The 13,038-nt window shown below is 38.1% G+C and overlaps 2 protein-coding genes across 2 annotated transcripts in view; both read left to right on the plus strand.

Moving 5' to 3' along the window:
• pot1 (protection of telomeres 1 homolog) overlaps positions 1-2,783 on the plus strand; it is a 51,868-nt gene extending 49,085 nt beyond the window's left edge. Inside the window, exons 15-20 of the mRNA XM_053491184.1 lie at positions 902-1,074; positions 1,254-1,389; positions 1,510-1,592; positions 1,739-1,833; positions 2,043-2,148; positions 2,294-2,783. Coding sequence (XP_053347159.1) covers positions 902-1,074; positions 1,254-1,389; positions 1,510-1,592; positions 1,739-1,833; positions 2,043-2,148; positions 2,294-2,415 — 715 coding nt within the window. The 3' untranslated portion in view covers positions 2,416-2,783. The remainder of the gene's footprint in view (positions 1-901; positions 1,075-1,253; positions 1,390-1,509; positions 1,593-1,738; positions 1,834-2,042; positions 2,149-2,293) is intronic.
• Positions 2,784-6,014: 3,231 nt separating this feature from the next.
• Positions 6,015-12,301, plus strand: gpr37a (G protein-coupled receptor 37a). The gene is made up of 2 exons (XM_053486260.1): positions 6,015-7,010; positions 10,873-12,301. The coding sequence occupies exons 1-2, from the start codon at positions 6,177-6,179 to the stop codon at positions 11,719-11,721; spliced, it is 1,683 nt and encodes a 560-aa protein (XP_053342235.1). The 5' UTR covers positions 6,015-6,176; the 3' UTR covers positions 11,722-12,301.
• The last annotated feature ends 737 nt before the right edge of the window (positions 12,302-13,038 follow it).

Consider the following 13,038-nt stretch of genomic DNA (forward strand, 5'->3'; position numbering starts at 1 on the left):
AGTTTCACAGTAATACTGAACATTGGCTCAGCTCAATAGCATTGCAGGATTCTTACTACAGCCTAATCATAGATGTGCCGAAATCATAACCGCACGATTGTGAGCATGTTGTTGCATTTGCATACGGTGTTGCAAAAAAATTTATTTTTTTTTGTCCCCTATATTTGTCATACCTTAATGATTGAGACCATCAAACAAATTTTAATATTACACAAAGTAATCTGAGTAAATGCAAAACAACTGTTTTTAAGTGTTGATGTATTTTATTAATGTAAAAATGCATAAACCAAATAACTAGATGTGTCATTATAAATCACAATTTATAAACTCCATTTTGTATTCACTTAGGTTATCTTTGTGTGATGTTAAACTTATATTTTAAGTTATAGTCCTGAAAAGTATAGTGACTTACTATAGATATTTACATCTAATGTCACTAATGCTACTGTAGCCAGGTTTGAATCAGAAGGTTAAATTTTAGGTTGCAAGCACTGACGAGCAAAAAAAAATAAAAAATAAAAAAAACTGTGGAACTTCTTAGTACGGTTATAGGAGTGTAATCACTCTTAGAATACCACTCGGCCAATCAAATTAGTGGATCAGAACTAACTGTTAATAAATTCACGATAACAATTTTGGACTTGTTAAAATAATACTATGATTTGAAACATGCATGGAGAGACAGATACAGTTGGTCATGCATTCAGATTTGTTACTAAGCCATACTGTGCTCTGTCACACTGTTCAATAGGGAAGTTCTACTCTATGATATTGTTATAGCGTGCACAGAAAACAGATTCACTGCACAACCATTCATTGTAATACATTTTCATGAGAAGTTATTTACAAAAAATCCCGCAGCTGTTTCAAAGCTGATACACGTACTGTGTCTGTATGATAGAGAGGAGGTCCCCAATGATGAGGTTATAGCTCGGGTATTCCAGAACGCTTTGAGATTCAGTCAGCCGTGTAGTGAGCACTGGGCAGTTACTTCTTCAGTGGATTCCATTAGCATGCACGTGTCCTGTGAGATGGTCCTGAGCAACACACACACGCAGCTGCTTTTTCTTCAGGGTAAGTTGTGCACAAAAAAAACAGCCTGCGCTTTTTCCAGCGATGTTTGGTAATGATTGAAGCAGCTTGATGTGTAAAATATTGTAAAACTATCTTTAAAAGCAGATGGGTTGGTCTATTTTCTCTATTTTTATTGTTTTAGGTTAATTGATTTTTTTTTTCTTTTTGGTTTTCCATAGGTGTTACACTGGAGGAAATGTGTGTGATCTCCCTAGCTCATAGCAATGTGGTCCCTGTGTGCTTGAATGATGGAAGAATGAGGCTGCTGGATTTTTCAGCCCCATTTCTCTTCAGTGGAGACAAGAGATATTATGGGTCAGGACTGAAGATTATCGATGCTCAGTTCACTCAGTTTTTATAATTCCATTTAGAGACTGTAGGGTCTTAGTGTCTCATTCCTTTTGTGTTATGTTTGTGCATACATGTGTGTTTCAGATGTAAACGGTGCTCTCGGTCCACATTTGTAGAGCCTAAGGTATCTGGAGTGCAGGTGTGGGATGAGCATAATGTGGCCAAAGGTAAAATGTACCTTAATAACACTAACCTTAATAATACTCCTGGATACGGTTTACCTTTCGACATTATTACTGCCAGATTGTGTTCACAATAACACATCCCATTTTTTTCTCTCTTGATCCTCTTCTGTCTTTCATCGTGCTCTCAGCTCTTGGTGTGCAGCTGATGCAGTATGCTTTACTGATGAAATTTGAGCTAGAGGATGAGACAGGAACACTTGAAGCTTTAATTTGGGAGGACGCTGTGAGCAAATTCACGTTAAATTTAAATATTCATAGATGCAAAAATATTTACAATAAAAATACAGCTATTTTTGTTATATGAAGTGTTTTGTGAAACTATTGATGTTGACTTTATTATTTATGTATCCTTCTCAACAAGGCTGTTTTTTTCTCCTCTGAGGGAAGACAAAAAATTATATCTTTCTTTCCCTCATTCACTGATTCCTATAGGAGAAATTCTTTCATGTCACTGCTGTTGACGCATCAGTGTGTCAGGCTTCACAGGATAAAGTTCAGACCACCATGGATAGGCTTCATCCACCAGGAAGCAGCATAGGTAAACCCATCAATGACAACTACTGCATCAAATTCCTGCCAGCTTAAAAAAAAAAAAAAGCACACAGACCAAATATCATACTTTAGTGAATAAATTAAATGTGACTAGTTTGACAAGGAGTTTCTTTCCTGCTTCGTTTCTACAGAACAGCGCCCATGGCTGAACCTCTGCCTCAGCGGCTACAATGTAGAGGAGAATGGCAGAACTCAAGTGTGTTACCAGATCACTAACACAGAAACAAGAGGCAATTTCTGCACTTCCCACTGAGGCCAAGTTTCCTTAAGATGGAAAAATAACTACTGCTAATAATGCATCTTTGGATCAAACTGTGTTATTGTCTTCAGTTCAAAATGTGACGAGCTACAATGAAGAATAGATAAATTTTGTTTTATACAAAATATTTTATAAATGTTTTGTAAAAAAAAATAATAATGTAAATTGTTTTCCATTAATAAATTGATTTACCATTTTCAGCTATTAGACATACCTTTTTTTTATTGCATTTTGAGTACAAGGCCTAGTAAATAATATATCACCTTACCTGTATCTGCAATAACGCAGATCAGTGTGATAAATTTATTTCTACTTGTACAGTATGCATCCCAATTATAAATAAGAAATAAACCAAATGCTTACTGACAAAAATAAAGTCTTTTGCTGTGTTTTTTGCAAGGTTTTTATTTGAAATTTAAGAAATTTGGTGGGTGATGTCTACAGACATCCCTGACAAAAAGTGGAGTCAAACAGGGCTTAAAAATAAACAAACAAATAAATAATTAAATAGTATACCTTAGCAAGCTACAGCAATGTTTATAGAATTATCTCATTAGTTCTTTTGTTATACTTTTTATCTTTGGTTCTTTTTTTTTTTTGACAACAGTGATGAATGAAGAGGAGGGAGGCTTGGTGAGGAAAAATGTATTGTAGAATTCTTTAAGAAAAATGTAGCTGCAGTGCAAAGGGAGCTTTAAAGATTAATTTCATCTCTCCTGTTAATCATTAGAGAAACTTAGCAGACAATTTGTTCTCACATCATATATTATTTAACATGGACATTTATCCTGGGACTCTATGCACATTGGTTTTTGGAGATGTGGCTTAATAGTTCATGCTGACCCTAGAACCTCCTTCAATTTAATGTTATAGCTATAGCGGATTTCTCTTAAAATCACTGACTACGCAGTAATCTCATCAGTAGCTAGCATTATTAGAAGATGAGGAATAACATCTCTGGTTTTATAGTTAAAGTGACATGCACAAAACATCTTCCTTAATCAGAAATGGGCCTATCTTAAATTTTGATGATTAACATAAGGTAAAATATTACTAATTTTGCATATTTGCCAACTGTTAAAGTAGCTTAATTGTTTCTTCTTTTTTTTTTTGAGGGCATGAACTATCAAAGCTGTGTGCTAGAGATGTTCATCTCCAATATAGGGCGAAGCAAAGCAAGACTTGATTTTGAAGGTGGACTGCCTTCCTCGTACCCACTGCTTCCATGAGTGTAGCCACCATTGTTTTGAAACTGCAGTTGAAAGCAGTGGAAAGCATAGTGGAGCATATTTTTATGTGAAAAACTTTTCTACTTTCTGATATTGTCATGAGAAATTGCTGTCATGGAATATTTATTAGAACCTGGGTCAACATAACTAAATATGTTATAGTGCCTGAGACTCTATAATTAACAAAAGAGAGAAAGAAAAAAAACTTTCTAACATATTAATTTTATTAAGTAGACTTCAACGCAGAGTAATTGCTTTTGCATTGCACAGTTATTATAAAATGTTTAACATTTCTCAAAAATATTGTTTAGTTAATAGGAAAAGTCTGTTGATGATAAAAAACAATCTATCCAAAACGTAGTAAAACTTATGCGCATGTCCACCTCTCATGAAAGGATTGATGGCAGGGCGGACATTTTTTTTGCTGAAGTTAGCGTTTAATGAGCACATGCTGGACCTTCAGTTAGCCACTGTTGAAGGTGACTGTTTACTGTTTATCCCAGATATTGTGAATTTTTTAAAAAGTTTTTATATTTCATATTTTACTAAGACAGGTTGGACAAGTTGAGCTTGACATCACCCTACAAATACATCATGATGAAAATTATATCAGAAACTATACACCAATCAGCCATAACAATATTGTATACCTGCCCAATATTGAGGACGTCCCCCCTTTTGCCCACGAAGCAGCAATGTGCTCTGTGTTCTGATGCCTTTCTATGGGAACCAGTATTAACCTTTTTAGCAATTTGAGCTATTGTACAGCAGCCCTTCTATTGATTGGATTGGAATACACAGACAAAGCTTTATTTACCATGTGCATCAGTAAGCCTTGGCCACCCATGACCCTGTCGCTAGTTCATCGTTCTTTTCTTCTTTGGACCGCTTTTGTTAGATCCTTAGGACTGACACCAGAAACATCATACAAGACCTGCAGTTCTGGAGTTGCTTTGATTGTGAGTTGCCATCACAATTTCTCCCTTGTCAAAGTCACTCAAATCCTTATGCTTGCCTATTTTTTCCTCCTTCCAACACATCAACTTCAGGGTCAGAATGTTCACTTGCTGCTTAATATATCCCACCGACATCCAGCGACCACTGTAATTAGATTTTGTGTCAAGGGCTAAATTGTGATGGATCAGAGCAACTCTAAAAATTGCAGCTTTTGTGTGATGTCCGGTATGCAGTGGTCATGACGTACTAAAAAGGTCCAAGGAAGGAAAACCAGGGAAGTGGCCAAGGCTCAGTGATGCAAGTGGAGATTGAAGGCTGGCCCATGTGGAAGAGCTATTGTAGTTCACATTGTTGAAAAGATTAATGCCGGTTCTATAGAAAGATGTCAAAAGACAGTGCATTACTGTTTTTAAGGCTTGGGGATTTACTCCTGATTGTGGCTGATCTGTGGTCATGTTGGTCTTTCAGCTGCTCGTGTGGAGGGGTCACCACAGTGGACCATCTGATCCTTTCACAATTTGGCGCAGGTTTTATCACGCAGCCCATACTTTTTTTTCCCCGGGCTTGGAACCAGCACTGCATCCAGTGGGTGGTGTTTGGGGATTGGGTGAGAATTGAACACGGGCCTTCTGCATGGCAGGCGAGAAACCTGAGGTAAATATTTAATGTATTTACAGCAGTTGTTCTAACATCCACTGAAGAAAATGATGGTCATGACGTCACTTGTTTTATTATTATTATTGATAATAATAATAATAATAATAATAATAATAATGTAGGATGAAAGTAAAGGTATAATTAAAAAAATTCTATTAAATCATTTGTTGAGGACAATAAGAACATATAAAAAAATATTTTAGTTTTATGTCATTCACGTTAGCAGAGCCGCATGTCGGACATGACAAAATCACACACACACACATTTGTATATGTTCGTGAAGCGTTATGAAAATAATTTCCTCGTTTTTTAAACGTTTTTTATTAAGAATTTTTTAATTACTTTTTTTTATCAGAACTTTTTCTGATGATATCCCAGAGTGCATTGCAGTGAGATTCTAAGTCTAATTTATATTGTTTTGTAAACAGTATACTACAATAAAAAGTACGCTATATGTATTGAGTATTAGAGTTGAAAGTAGTACTATTTCGTTTGGATGCGTCTAGGTGAAAAATAATCTTGGAACAAGTTGAGGAGAGAGAGTGTGTGTGTGTGTGCGTGCGCGCGCGCGCTGTACGCTGTACCGGGACGCTGGTGTGTAGTGTTGGTGTGATTCCGCAGGGCGGCGCTGTTTTCGACTGGAGGGCTCGGGGGGCTCGGGGGGCTCGTGCGCTGTAGGAGTAGAGAAGAGAGTAAAACTCTTGCAGCGCTCCTCCATCAGCATGCTGAGAGCCGCACACACACACACACACACACACAGCGCGGAGCAGCAGCAGCGTTTATCACTCGGCCGCTCAGTAACAACACGAACTGGACATCCGGGGCTACAACTCCGTCTGTGTCCTCGGTGGATTTGCTAACGATTGGATAGTCAGTTTTGAGTATGATTTATCCGAGTGTTTAATGGAAACATGGAAATACCGTTAATAGCATTGTTTTGTCTGCTCGTGTGCTGTGAACTTTCGGCCGTTATCGCGTACACGCGCCACTTCACGTTCGGGAATAACAGCCGCACTCGCTCATATAATAATAATAATAATAATAATAATAATAATCCTGCTCTCGGGAGCAGCACTGAGAGCGCACGGTCACTCCTAACTGACAGCAAAGTCTTTAATGAACAACAGGAAGAGCGTTTGTTCAGGACTTTTATCCTGGAGCCTCAGAATGTTACAGGTGTCCGAGCGGACGTAAATACTACAACACCTGACTCCCATGCAGGCACGAGCCATGTGAAAGATTCCGGTTCGTATCAGCGACCCAGAAGAGCCGCACGGACCGATCAGACTGATCCTGGATCAGGAGTTAAGAGGTTGGGAAGGCTGTCTAACCCGTCCGCTCAGAAGCAGCCCACTGATCTGCCGACGGTTTCCCCTACTCTCAGCATCACCGTCCCTGAGGAGGACTACACGGACAGCACTCCCCTCGGCCCAATTAACACCCGGCCCAGAGGTCCCGGCCTGCCCAACCCCTTCCATCCGGTCACAGGAGAATCCTACGCTGCGTACGCGATTATAATAGTGTCTGTAATCATGTTCACAGCGGGGATAATCGGCAATATCGCAATCATGTGCGCTGTGTGTCATAATTACTACATGCGCAGCGTCTCCAACTCACTGCTCGCCAATCTGGCCCTGTGGGATTTCCTCATCACCTTCTTCTGCTTACCCTTAGTCATATTCCACCAGCTCACGAAGGACTGGCTGCTCGGAGAGCTTTCCTGTAAAATTATACCCTACTTTGAGGTAAATAATAATAATAAAAAGAAATGAGACGTGCACTAAGTAATATGGAATACAGGCTGAAGTAGTGAGAGGGGGTTAAATTAACAGCTTGTCAACAGAAGAATATGGGGGGGGGGGAGTATCAGATTTCAGATTTTTCTTTGATTTAAAGGTTGATTCAGACTATACAAGTACACAATAAATAAGAGGAATATTTATCAAAATGATGAGTGATACCGTTTTTGTCTCGGCCTCGGACATCTATCTATATATATATATATTTTATATATTTTTTTATTGTTTGGTGCAGCCTGTACTTTTACTATGCTAATTAGGACCAACCTCCCTTTTGTGGCACTAAGACCACATGACCCGGGACCTCATTATAATTTTCTTCAAAACAACCATAATGGTGGACACAGAGCCAACTCGCAAAAATAAATCAATAAATAATGCAAGCTTTTTATGGAATCTGCCAAGAAAAGTTTAGTTCGACACCTTGTCATGTTTCATTTGCATCCTCATTAATATTTCTTAGCGTCTGAGAAAGGTAGACATGTACCCAGGATCAGCTTTGTTGTTATTCAGTTACTTCAATGTTTATATGAAACATTGTATTTGCTATAGTGACTTTATTTTATTTTTTCTCTTCATTTTAACATACATTCTTACACATGCAGTATACATTTTGAGAACCATGTATGGTCTACGTCAATCTTTTAAAAACTGTCAAACTTGACAAACCCAGGTGTGGTTACTATAAAAGAGCTTCGATACAGTATAATATTGGCTTCACTTAACATATACCAACAGTTGCCTAGGGTCCTCTGCCATGTGGAGGTGTGGGATTTTGGTTAACTAAGTTGGGATTGTTTCTGAAATGATTTTGGGACATGACATGATTTATGACAAGTGACAACATTATGTTTTTCCATAAAATGTTCATGGAAAACTGAACTAGGATCTTCCCAAAATATTATTGGAACCAATTTTTATTAACTCGTCCACAAAGCGGATTATGTATGTTAGATGATGATGATAAGCTTAGAGATTCTACTTACAGTACAGTACACAAAAATCAAATGAAAAAGCACCAGCTTTTGGTTTCAAAGTCAAATGCCAAAGTTGATGGTAAAATTAGCAGCTTTATTTAGGACAAGAAAGTCTTTATTTATTCAAGCTACAGTATTATGTTTTAATAGTAGCTTTGTGGGTAAGCTTTGTGGGTTTAGATACTCTGGTTTCCTCCCATAGTCTGGTGATTGCAGATTAGGGTATTTGGTGTTTCCGAATTTTTTGCACTCAGTGTGTGAATGCTGATGGTCTGGATGTGGATATTCTCCAGGCCTTCAGCCTACATCATACTTGTTGCATGTAGTTATGGTTGTCGAGAAATAGTCAAGATTAATATGAGTTTTTTTAGGAAATGGCTTAGCAGAGATTCTAATTATACTACTACTAGAAATTATAGGATCTAGGGTCTTCAGATAAGGATGGAAATGTCCTTGCAAATATTGTTCTTGCTTCTTTCTATTAAGCTTTTTTTTAAGGCCACACTGGCTGATACAATGGGCTTATGCTAATTTTTGAGAGGTTCCCCCATGCTATTCAGAAGACCCCTAGCTTATTTCCCTCCATGCTATTCAAAAGACCCTCATCTTATTTTCCCACCATCTTCTCTAGCACTGCCTGGAGACCAGTTTCAGTTTGTGTCTATTGCATGGATTCAGAGTAACCTAAACTGTTTCATTTTATCTTTTAATGAGACACACAATCCCTGTAGGAGTTATATGTGGTTTTGCTTAATGTGGCATGAGTTATTCGGTTATTGTTTGCATTTTGTAACGGGGCTGCCCTGCTTACTGTTAGAAATGCTTGCCTAACATAAGAGCTTTAAAAATTAAGCTTCTCTAAATGACCCTCTCCACTAGGAACACAGGGGAATATATTGCGTTCGACTGCTACCAACCATTACTTTTTGTCCTCAGCTATAAGACATGCACTGAATCGCATAATAACCGATTTGCCTAAGACTTATGCTTTATTAAACGTTTTTTTTTCCAAGAAGTGTAATTCAGGATGCGTTAACAGTGGACTAAATTCTCTTTATTTGCTTAGACAAATTACATATCGAGCTGCAGCAAATTCAATTTACATAATAACAAAACTGAGGCCATGCTGCCTTGTTATGTAAAGTAGATAACGATTGTGCTCTGTTGTCATGCTAAAGAGGACTCTAATCAAGTCCTTAATTAGAAATGATTAGAGAGACTGCTACAACAGTGCTATAGACAAAATGCATTGAGCCCTGAAAAATTGGTTTTCATGGCTTTAGATTTACATGTTCACACCCAAGTAATTAGATAAAATCATATTGCACTATTATTTGCCTTTGTTCTTTTTATCCTTCCTTCAGTCATTCTGTCAATCAGACTATAAGCCTTCAAATCTTAAATTCTTGACCATACGCAGTATAACCATGTGTTTGATTGAAGTAGCAGGAAGTATTTGAGGATCTCAATTACAGTACCAGTCAAAAGTTTTGGCACACCTTGTAATTCAATGTTTTTTTGCTTAGTGATTTATTTTCTACATTCTTGAACGATACTGGGGACGTAAATTGATGAAATAACGCAAATTATATTAAGTAACAACAACATAGGTCAGCTGTTCTGGAACAGATCTTGTAAGAACAGTATTGTCAATTGCATTTGCAAAACCCATCAAGCACCAGGACGAAAATGGCTCTAATGAGGACCATCTTAGTAAAGCAAAAACAAAAACCTACCTCTGCTGCAGAGAAGTTCATTTAGTTACCAGCCTCAAAAATCACCAATTAACAGCACCTCAGATAAGAGCCGTTATAAAGGCTTTACAGAGCATAAGTATCAGACACATCTTAATATCAACTGTTCAAAGGAGATTATTGCATATTTTGGATGCCTTCAGGATTGTTTTAAAATATAGACAGAAATAAAAATCAGGAAAGACATTGGAATTAGAAGTGTATTGTCCAAACTTTTGACTGTTAGTGTACAGCGAAAACCCAATTGATGTTAGTTGGAATGCCATAGCCATCTCTAGCTGGATGTTTAAGAGCACATACCTGAGCAATCTTGTCTGTAAATGTCACAAAACTTGGGTTCCTGTTAGATCATGTATATAGAAGAGTGCAGTTCCTGTCTCCTGCAGGCACCTGTGACTGTCAATAGTTGCATAAGCACCAGTTTGAAAAGATGTGATGGCTGGCTTCACATGACTAGCAGATTTATGTTTTGCCCTTTATCATGTGTGATAGAGTAGAAAGAGTGTACCTAGATTAGAGACAAGAGAGTGTTATTTGTTTGAAAATTCCTAGACACTTACGTTTCTTTGAACACAATGTGTTTTACCGGATTGTAATCAGAAGTGTGTTACATGTACCTAGTGAGGACTTAATAGCAGAATTGAACAAATAACAGGCTTTCTCAGATATTCAGACAGTATTCAGAAGTTTTCATACATTTTAAAACATCACTTGCTTTTATTTTAGATGATGGTTTTTGAGCACAGTGAAGAAGCTCATTATTTGCTTTTCAGTTATTTCCTGTCTTCGATTATTTTGAGAGGGCTTATTAAAGACAAGTGTGCATTTAAAGCCAGTGTTATAGAGCCTGTGAAAAACCTGTCTTGGATGGTTTTACCTGGGCAAAGCTCAACGGTGTGAATTACATGTAGTAAACTGAATACTGCACATCAACATAAATAAGGATGTACCTTTTGGGCATAAGATACCATGGCCCAAACTGTAAAAGTAATTTTTTGATATCTTGTTTGGCTAGGTTTGATAGATATTCACATGGGTGTTGATAGTAATTAAGTTCTCCATGTCTTTCCATTACAGGTGGTTTCCTTAGGTGTAACTACTTTTACCGTTTGCGCATTGTGTATCGACCGTTTCCGAGCCGCATCCAATGTGCGGATGTACTATGAGACGATTGAGAACTGTGCCTCAACTGCAGCGAAGCTGGCTGTGATCTGGCTGGGCGCTCTTTTGCTGGCACTGCCTGAGCTGCTGATCCACCAGCTGGTAACAGAGGAGAGAGAGGAACCTGCTGAGGAGCTCCCTGAGGTGGCTAATGAGATGCTACCCAGCGAGCGCTGTATAATCCGCATTTCCACAACACTCCCTGACTCCCTTTATGTGCTGGGACTTACTTATGATGGAGCCCGTCTGTGGTGGCATTTTGGCTGCTACTTTTGCCTGCCCACTGTTTTCACCATCATCAGCTCAGTGCTAACAGCACGGAAGATACGCCAGGCCGAGAGGACAAGCGTTAGAGGGCAGCGTGAGCAAATCCACCTGGAGAGACGGATGAACTGCACGGTAGTGGCTCTGGCTATCCTGTATGGGTTTTGTGTCATCCCTGAGAATGTCTACAATGTTGTGCTGGCATACATGGCCGTAGGAATGCCACAGCAAACTTTGGATGTCTTGCACATGCTTAGTCAGATGCTGCTGTTCTGCAAGTGTGCAGTAACACCTTTGCTGTTGTTAGCGCTTTGTCAGCCTTTTAGCAAAACCTTTCTGCATTGCTGCTGCTGCTGCTTGGAAGAATGTGGCCCACCAAAGTTGTCTAACGGTACTAGTGACAACAATGAGAATGAGGCCACTACTGAACTGGAGCTCTCGCCTTATAGCACAGTTCACAGAGAGGCAACTAGCTATACATCTGTGAGCACACACTGCTAGGAGACTGTGCACATAACATGCTCCACCTTATTCGTACTGTACACATATCAACCACTGCCGTGCTCTACACACTCGGTTATATCATACCACACTTTATAAAGGGCTCAGACTTTATGAACATTTTGATATGACATGTGAGTTATAACGTGAGATTCTTAGCAACAAAATAAACTACATAAAGCAATATGGGTATAATAGGACAGGTTTTCTTAGTTGTAGCTGCTCATTACTGTTTACAGAAGAAAACCATGAGCATTAATTATAGTTTAAATGGAGTTCATAGGGATTATGAAATAACTCACTTTTTTTGCACAATTGAAAGTTTACATGGTAAATTTCTTTGCAAACACACTGTAGTTTTTTTAAGACTTATGGCTAGTAATGTTAAATAGCTGGTAGTTAATATGTTGATGGCCGATGGTAAATGATGATTCATATGAGTCAGTTGAACGTTAATCCTGGCTGCCTTGCTATGTAAGCATTATTTTCACTCTATCCTTAGTATCAGGAAAAACTGCATCACTTTACCTGACACTGTATATTTTAGTTAAACTATTGTTGTAATAATAAAAAAGGGATGTCAAAAGAAAAGCAGTGTGGTGACACTTGTATACACCAAATTGTGGCACATACTGTATATACAGTAATTACAGTATATCTATTATGTTCTATTTGTTTTTAATTGTGGTCACTCACTGTTTTTGTAACTTATGTTGTAATGTTTAACTTTTGTTGTAACTTATCTAAAGTTGTCTCTTAACACTGAAAGATTCAGTCTTGGTGAAGGCGTTGGTCTTATACGTGACATCAGTGCTATACAGTATGAGGGCACAGAGAAGCTATTGTCTTAAGCTGGTTGCCAGAGTAACATTAGGCATCCATAATAAAAAGGTCTGTTTACATCAGTGGCAGCCAGAAGAAAAGGCTTAGCTGTGAGAGGAAAGATGAAGGAAGTGTTTTTTTCTTCTTCTTTTTTTTTTTTGGCGTACTGGACATTTGGAGCTGGGTAATTATAGTCTGCACTGTGGATGTCTGGCCCCAGAGGAATAGAACAGCTCCGCTAAGCTTACCAGACACACACAGTATTACATTCAATTTAAACCTGAGAAAGAAATTTCTTTTTGTTTTTCCATCATATTTTTTTTTTCTTTTTGTATAGATAGATATCATGTGATATATTTGTGCTCCACCAAATCATTGTGAAGATCAAGAGTATTATAACTATAGATCTTTACCTTAAACTAATTATAATTCATATGGAAGGTGCAACAGGAATTTCATTTCAAAATTATTATTATTCCAGACTGATAAAGTAAT

This window comes from Clarias gariepinus, chromosome 2, assembly GCF_024256425.1.
Source record: "Clarias gariepinus isolate MV-2021 ecotype Netherlands chromosome 2, CGAR_prim_01v2, whole genome shotgun sequence".
NCBI classification, from domain to species: Eukaryota; Metazoa; Chordata; class Actinopteri; order Siluriformes; family Clariidae; genus Clarias; species Clarias gariepinus.

Coding starts and splice junctions, on each gene's coding strand:
- gpr37a (XM_053486260.1), top strand. CDS start 6,177: ATGGAAATACCGTTAATAGCATTGTTTTGTCTGCTCGTGTGCTGTGAA. Junction 7,011..10,872: donor AAATTATACCCTACTTTGAG/GTAAATAATAAT, acceptor TTTCCATTACAG/GTGGTTTCCTTAGGTGTAAC.